The sequence below is a fragment of the Petromyzon marinus genome, unplaced genomic scaffold, assembly GCF_048934315.1.
Source record: "Petromyzon marinus isolate PM22_M1 ecotype Great Lakes invasive population unplaced genomic scaffold, UKy_Petmar_22M1.pri1.0 PM_G_Scaffold_98, whole genome shotgun sequence".
NCBI lineage: Eukaryota > Metazoa > Chordata > Hyperoartia > Petromyzontiformes > Petromyzontidae > Petromyzon > Petromyzon marinus.
In genome coordinates this window covers 219,587-227,661 of record NW_027423055.1, presented here as the reverse complement: position 1 = coordinate 227,661, position 8,075 = coordinate 219,587, and the positions used below count along the sequence as shown (strand labels likewise).

The following is an 8,075-nucleotide window of genomic DNA, read 5'->3' as shown; positions in this document are numbered from 1 at the left end:
GTTCACCTTCCCCCGCACCTCCAATTGTCTACGTATGGTGAGAAAGAAGTTCAACATATGTACATTTACCCAGCCAAATAGGGGCCGTCCATAAATGACGTCACGCGATTTTGGACGATTTCTGACCCCCCCCCCCTACCATCGTCACACAGCGTCACAAATGTCTGACCCCCCCCCCCCCTAGGTGCGTGACGTCATTTATGGACGGCCCCTTACCCACCCGCTCACTCACCCCACACCCACCCACCTAGTCACCTCGTCTTTAATTTGCACCCCCTGTGGTGGAGGCGTCTATGCACTGCGTTTGTCTGTGACCCAAAAGAGCTTTGTAGCCCTTCCGATTGCTCCTCCCTGCAGTCAAAGTAAAAGATTGAGACGCAGACAGACGGACGAAGCCCGCACGGCGTGAGTTGAGAATTCATTCGGTGGGGTCGGGAGGGGGGGGTCACTTACTGGAGGTGTAGCAGCTGCTGAGACTCGCTCTGAGACTCACTCAGAGAGTCGCTCAGAAACTCACTCTGAGACTCAGAGGCTCACTCAGAGACACTCAGAGGCTCACTCAGACTCACTCAGAGGCTCACTCAGACTCACTCTGCGACTCAGAGGCTCACTGAGAGACACTCAGAGGCTCACTCAGACTCACTCAGAAACTCACTAAGAAACACTCAGAGACACTGAGACTCACTCTGAGACTCAGCGGCTCACTCATAGACACTCAGAGACTCACTGAGAAACACTCAGAGACTCACTCAGAGACTCACTCAGAGGCTCACTCAGAGGCTCACTCTGAGACTCAGAGGCTCACTCAGAGACACTCAGAGACTCACTGAGAAACACTCAGAGGCTCATTCAGACTCACTCAGACACTCAGAGACTCACTCAGAGACTCACTGAGAAACACTCAGAGGCTCACTCAAAGGCTCACTCAGAGACACTCAGAGGCTCACTCAAAGACACTCAGAGACTCATTCAGAGGCTCACTCTGAGACTCACTCTGAGACTCAGAGGCTCACTCAGAGACTCACTCTGAGACTCACTCAGAGGCTCACTCTGAGACTCAGGCTCACTCAGAGGCTCACTCTGAGACTCAGACTCACTCAGAGACTCACTCAGAGGCTCACTCAGAGACTCAGAGGCTCACTCTGAAGCTCACTCTGAGACTCACTCTGAGAATCACTCTGAGACTGAGGCTCACTCAGAGACTCACTCAGAGGCTCACTCTGAAGCTCACTCTGCGACTCACTCTGAGACTCACTCAGACTCACTAAGAAACACTCAGAGACTCACTCAGAGGCTCACTCTGAGACTCACTCAGAGGTTCACTCAGAGACACTCAGAGACTCACTGAGAAACACTGAGACTCACTCTGAGACTCAGAATCACTCAGAGACTCACTCAGACTCACTCAGAGACTCACTCTGAGACTCTGAGACTCACGCAGAGACTCTCTCTGAGACTCACTCTGACTCAATCAGATTCACTCCGAGACTCACTCTGAGACGCATCCAAAGACCCACAGACTCACAACATAGAGACCCTTAACAAAGCTTTCTCAATGGGAATCGATTCACACATCTCTCGGTCGACCACTATCGATTCTCATGTTATCCCAATGGGATTCGATTCCATCCACTCGAATCACTAGCAAGATGGATTACCATGTTATCCGAATGTGAATCGATTTCATCAGAACAAATCACCATGGCAGATTCCCATGTTCTCGAAAAGGCATCCGATGCCATTATACTACTGTACTCGCTACTACTGTGGATTCCAATGCAGTTCCAATAGGAATTGATTCACTTCGTCCAATACTCTGCAATAATTAATTCCCAACGTCCCAATCGATTTTCTCTCCGTGTGGGGTTCATGGCGATGCGCAAACTCTGCACATTTGGCCTACTCTTCCACTTGATCCTGCCTCTCCTCCTCCACCACCACCTCGTCACGTGTAACTACGGTGAGCCGAGTCGGTCGATAAATCGGGTACCAAGTTGCGGTGGACGTTGTGAGTGGTGGTGCAGTGGTTAGTGTGGGGAGTGATGGTGCAGTGGTTAGTGTGGGGAGTGGTGGTGCAGTGGTTAGGTCACTGTGTGTAGTAGTGTGGGGAGTGGTGGTGCAGTGGTTTCGTCACTGTGTGTAGTAGTGTGGGCAATGGTGGTGCAGTGGTTAGGTCACTGTGTGTAGTAGTGTGGGGAATGGTGGTGCAGTGGTTAGGTCACTGTGTAGTAGTGTGGGGAGTGGTGGTGCAGTGGTTAGGTCACTGTGTGTAGTAGTGTGGGGAGTGGTGGTGCAGTGGTTTCGTCACTGTGTGTAGTAGTGTGGGCAATGGTGGTGCAGTGGTTAGGTCACTGTGTAGTAGTGTGGGGAGTGGTGGTGCAGTGGTTAGGTCACTGTGTGTAGTAGTGTGGGGAGTGGTGGTGCAGTGGTTAGGTCACTGTGTGTAGTAGTGTGGGGAGTGGTGGTGCAGTGGTTAAGTCACTGTGTGTAGTAGTGTGGGGAGTGGTGGTGCAGTGGTTAGGTCACTGTGTCTAGTAGTGTGGGGAGTGGTGGTGCAGTGGTTAAGTCACTGTGTGTAGTAGTGTGGGGAGTGGTGGTGCAGTGGTTAGGTCACTGTGTAGTAGTGTGGGGAGTGGTGGTGCAGTGGTTAGGTCACTGTGTGTAGTAGTGTGGGGAGTGGTGGTGCAGTGGTTAGGTCACTGTGTGTAGTAGTGTGGGGAGTGGTGGTGCAGTGGTTAGGTCACTGTGTAGTAGTGTGGGGAGTGGTGGTGCAGTGGTTAGGTCACTGTGTAGTAGTGTGGGGAGTGGTGGTGCAGTGGTTAGGTCACTGTGTAGTAGTGTGGGGAGTGGTGGTGTAGTGGTTAGTGTTGGGAGTGGTGGTGCAGTGGTTAGGTCACTGTGTGGGGAGTGGTGGTGCAGTGGTTAGTGTGGGGAGTGGTGGTGCAGTGGTTAGGTCACTGTGTGTAGTAGTGTGGGGAGTTGTTGTATATATAGGTGTTATGAAAATTGATGAAAATAATGAAAATTAAATGAAATTTAAAATTTGCATAATTTATCCGAAATTATGTTAATTAGTGTAATTATGCACATAAATTATGCTGATTCGAGAGATAATCGTATTAATTTCTGCGAGTGGGCGTGGTTATGATAATGCAGGTCGTTATGGATTATCAGGTCGAGCCTCGGTGACGAGGATTGTGTTATGAATTGGAATAACGCAATTAATCGTATGCAGTGACGCAGGCGTTGTGAGCGTGAATGAGAGAGAGTCGATTCGAATCTGCTCTTTAATTCCGTATTATCGATAAGGATACGATTACTCTCGATTGAACATTACGAATTATGTGTGTTATGGATTATGTGTGGTGATAGTGTGCTTATGATAGGTCCCCAGGATTCAGATCTCATACGCAGAACAATATTATGCAGAATTTCAGGAAGAATCACACACAAACCTTCTGCTTTAATCAATTTTATTTCTAGCTAACTTTAATTTTTGGATAATATAAAAAACTCAATCTCGGGATTTTGGAATTTCAACACAGCGTTAACATGATACCATCACGATTGCGTTGTTTCACCTCGATAGCGGCACCTGTGGTTAATTCCCGACGCGTAACGCAATCGATCGGTTGTTGAGAGAGAGATTAAAAACATGCTAACTATTCTATCAAACCTTAACTTTATAATATGCAAACTCGTATGCTTGAATTGTTACACAACACGGCACTTGGTCTTTGATTCGTATCCAATCCTTAATACATTCTGATATGCGAAGTTATTATGCTTGAAATCGTCAGCACAGTACCACGTTGATGTTCGTTCATTGATTCATAACGATTATGAATTTAAAGCGTTCGACTGAAATACTTCTAATTGCCTTATCAACACCACTCGATGGCCGCAATGCTTCGTTACTTGAATTGTCACACAACACAGCATTCGGTCATTGATCATGCGCGGCCCTTAATGCAATTATTGTCACGTTGTTAACAATAGGATGACTGATTATTATGCAACGCTACTCGTTGACAGGGCACTCCAACCAGTATTATTCTTGGAGGCACAAATATGCGTTTGAATTCGTTATTTCATTCGTGGATACCAGCAAGATTATGCAGAAAGACAAATATTAACGAACGACTCAAGTATTTCTAATCAACTTCTCAACGCGATTCAATGGGTGCCGATGTTTCCTTTTGAGATCCTTATCTCGGGCCAATCTTTTAATTAATTGTGGCCAGACCCCTGACAGGGAACCGGTTGAACACGCTCTCTATCCCCGCGAGCGGCGCTCCGTGGTGAGGTGTCAAGAATTAATCCTTGTTAATGGGTCAGTTGGTAATTTATGCGGTTAGAAGTACAGCCCCAGCACAATATTACAGAGAAAAATTATGAACACTCTTAAAAACGATGGATTATTCACTCGGTCGTTGCGATGTTTCCACAATCACGGATGGTTCAATGGCTTGAGGTTTTTAGGCTTTGTTAATGACCCGTGTGTGTGTGTGTGTTGAATGGTATGAGTGGTGAAAGAGTAGGCCAATGTTCGGAATCGATTCTTTGCGTCAAGCAGACGTCTGGTTTGTCGTGTAGTGGGGGGCAGTGTATCATACGTATCAGTTGATTCTTCTTTCAGTAGTTGGTTCGGACTCGACGGACGTTGGTGAACGAGTAGATGCGTTGTTGTAGCTGAGATGGCCGTCTGGTAGACGGCGTTAGAAGCACGCCCGCAGCGGCGCGGTTGTACGCGGACTCGGTAGGTAATGCGCGCAGTACGTCTGCGAGCAGCTGGCACGCTGGTGCTCCGTCGTCGGCGGTTGTAGATTGCAGGCTCACGATTCGCTCGTGGTGGCGTTGGCCGCTAACAGCGGCAGCGGGTCGCCAATCGGCGACACTCGCCAATTCGGCGAGTTGTAGAGACGTCTCCGGCGTCGGTGATGGTTGGTCTTCTGCTGAGATGAGTTGAGCGGGTCTTCTGCTGAGATGAGTAGAGATGAGTCTTCTTCTGTTGAGCTGAGATGAGTCTTCTTCTGTTGAGCTGCCCCCGAGGGCTGATGAGTTGGCACCGAGGGCTGATGAGCTGATTTCAATGCTGGAACGGCTCCTTTTTATGCCAAAAATCTCTCTCCTTCTCGGCTCCCCCTCACGAGGCGGAGCTATCTTTGATCTGATCGTATGTCGGTGGGGGGGGGTTCGTGTGTCGGTGGTGGGGGGGGGGGTTCGTGTGTCAGTGTGTATGTTTGTGTGTCAGTGTGTATGTTTGTGTGTGTGTCATTTATGACACGGTCCTGTTCGGGTCTTTCCTCAAGCCATAAACATCAAGACAACAGACACCTCGATTCATCTTGGTGGCGTCTGGTTGTCTAATCCCTCCACCCAGAGAGAGGGGCGGGTTCCCCCCCCCCTTTTCCGTACGCGTTCCGACACACAAAGAAATGGTTAAGATTTTTTTTAAGTTTAACATTTCACATCACAGTTGGTATCTTATCATACACAGTTATGATCCTGCTTGTGATTCATAGTATTTGATTTATTTCCAAGTGAAGATGCTCTTCTGAGCGTATGCATTTTATCACGTGCTGCAGGGAAAGACAAAGGTGGCCGGGATCTTCCCATCTTTCTATACTTTGCAAATATAATTTCGACTCCACATTCTACCAGCCTAATCCACCCCGTTACCTTGGCTCTTACTTAGTTTATTAATTTTCGTCACTTTGTGCGTTTATAAATGTGTGACAGTTTAACTTAAAGCTCGCTCGCTCTTTTGCTGCCCGTGTGCAGGGTGGGGTGGGGGCTACTACTAAGTTCCGTGTGTGGCAGATGGTCCCCGCGATAACGATCTGGTTGCCTTGGCGTGAAATTCCTCTCTCGCGCTCTTCGGGAGAGACAAAGGTGGTCGGGAGCACCTCTTTATACTTTCGACTTATATTTCTCAAATACCATTTGGTCCCATGTTCGCCACGACTCGTGTTTGTAACTACGTCCTCCCGACACCTCTCGGTTTACCGAGGTTCGAAATGTTATGATGGAATTATTAAAAATAAAAATAATTTTCATCCTGAGTTTAAGAGGTCCGTTTCCAGATTGTTGGAATCCATATCCCTTGGTTCTGTAAGGTTCTATAATGGAATATCGTTTAAGGTTAACACGTTGTTATTATTAATGTTATATTGCAATTTCTTTAAAACTTGTTTGTCTGGTTGCCGTGTGTGGGGTGGGGTGTGTCTCCTCATCAAACCCGGCTGGCTTTTCCAGATGGCCCCTTGTGATAAGGTGTAATTCCTGCTTCTCCGCGCTGTGAGAGAGACAAAGGTGGTCGGGGTTGCTTGGGATATTGTTTGAACTCTTTCGTAAGTTTGCCCGTTCGCCTCATTCCTTCTCGATAACCTTTGATGTGACTCGGTATTTTGTTTCCAAGCTTTGTTTTAACAGTAAAAGTATTAAAGGTGAAAATCATTTGATAGCGAATTAATTATTGGATAATAATTCACTGATGTATCTGGTGGCCTGGTCTTGATTGGAGTGAGCGCGAGGACCGCTAACTTTAGCTTATTCTTGTTATTGCATTTTAAATTTGAACCGTTGTTTTAAAAAAAAATAGTTTAACCCGTGGGCGTCCTCATTTCTGGCTTGCGGAGGGCTTCCCTCTGCGTGACCTCCCTTAGGGCACATCAAACTCTTGTTCATCTGGAGATCTTCGCAGATAGCTGCTAACATCCTTGCCTCGAGAGTTTTATTATTTCTTTATTTATTAATGGCCTGTTTATGACCGACACCTGGTTTTTCGTGTGCCTGGCTTACGGGTTTTATTAATTATTTTTTTCGTTTGTAAAAAAAATATGATATATAACGGCAAATATTATTGTTAATATCAATTTTGGAAAAGGCTCATATACAACAGAGTGGTGGTGCAGTGGTTAGGTCACTGTGTGTAGTAGTGTGGGGAGTGGTGGTGCAGTGGTTAGGTCACTGTGTGTAGTAGTGTGGGGAGTGGTGGTGCAGTGGTTAGGTCACTGTGTGTAGTAGTGTGGGGAGTGGTGGTGCAGTGGTTAGGTCACTGTGTAGTAGTGTGTGGAGTGGTGGTGCAGTGGTTAGGTCACTGTGGGGAGTGGTGGTGCAGTGGTTAGGTCACTGTGTGTAGAAGTGTGGAGAGTGGTGGTGCAGTGGTTAGGTCACTGTGTAGTAGTGTGGGGAGTGGTGGTGCAGTGGTTAGATCACTGTGTGGGGAGTGGTGGTGCAGTGGTTAGGTCACTGTGTGTAGTAGTGTGGGGAGTGGTGGTGCAGTGGTTAGATCACTGTGTGGGGAGTGGTGGTGCAGTGGTTAGGTCACTGTGTGTAGTAGTGTGGGGAGTGGTGGTGCAGTGGTTAGGTCCCTGTGGGGTGGTGTGGGGAGTGGTGGTGCAGTGGTTAGGTCACTGTGTGTAGTAGTGTGGGGAGTGGTGGTGCAGTGGTTAGTTCACTGTGTGGGGAGTGGTGGTGCAGTGGTTAGGTCACTGTGTGTAGTAGTGTGGGGAGTGGTGGTGCAGTGGTTAGGTCACTGTGTGGGGAGTGGTGGTGCAGTGGTTAGGTCACTGTGTCTAGTAGTGTGGGGAGTGGTGGTGCAGTGGTTAGGTCACTGTGTAGTGGTGTGGGGAGTGGTGGTGCAGTGGTTAGCTCACTGTGTGTAGTAGTGTGGGGAGTAGTGGTGCAGTGGTTAGGTCACTGTGGGGAGTGGTGGTGCAGTGGTTAGGTCACTGTGTGTAGTAGTGTGGGGAGTGGTGGTGCAGTGGTTAGGTCACTGTGTGTAGTGGTGTGGGGAGTGGTGGCGCAGTGGTTAGGTCACTGTGTGTAGTAGTGTAGGGAGTGGTGGTGCAGTGGTTAGGTCACTGTGTGTAGTAGTGTGGGGAGTGGTGGTGCAGTGGTTAGGTCACTGTGTGTAGTAGTGTGGGGAGTGGTGGTGCAGTGGTTTGGTCACTGTGTAGTAGTGTGGGGAGTGGTGGTGCAGTGGTTAGGTCACTGTGTAGTAGTGTGGGGAGTGGTGGTGCAGTGGTTAGGTCACTGTGTAGTAGTGTGGGGAGTGGTGGTGCAGTGGT

General features: G+C 48.3%; 1 protein-coding gene across 1 annotated transcript in view; it reads left to right on the top strand.

The window, feature by feature from the left end:
• Positions 1-1,682: 1,682 nt before the first annotated feature.
• LOC116957683 (activin receptor type-2B-like) overlaps positions 1,683-8,075 on the top strand; it is a 33,841-nt gene continuing 27,448 nt past the window's right edge. Inside the window, exon 1 of the mRNA XM_076063277.1 lies at positions 1,683-1,960. Within this exon, the coding sequence (XP_075919392.1) occupies positions 1,870-1,960 (91 nt within the window). The 5' untranslated portion in view covers positions 1,683-1,869. The remainder of the gene's footprint in view (positions 1,961-8,075) is intronic.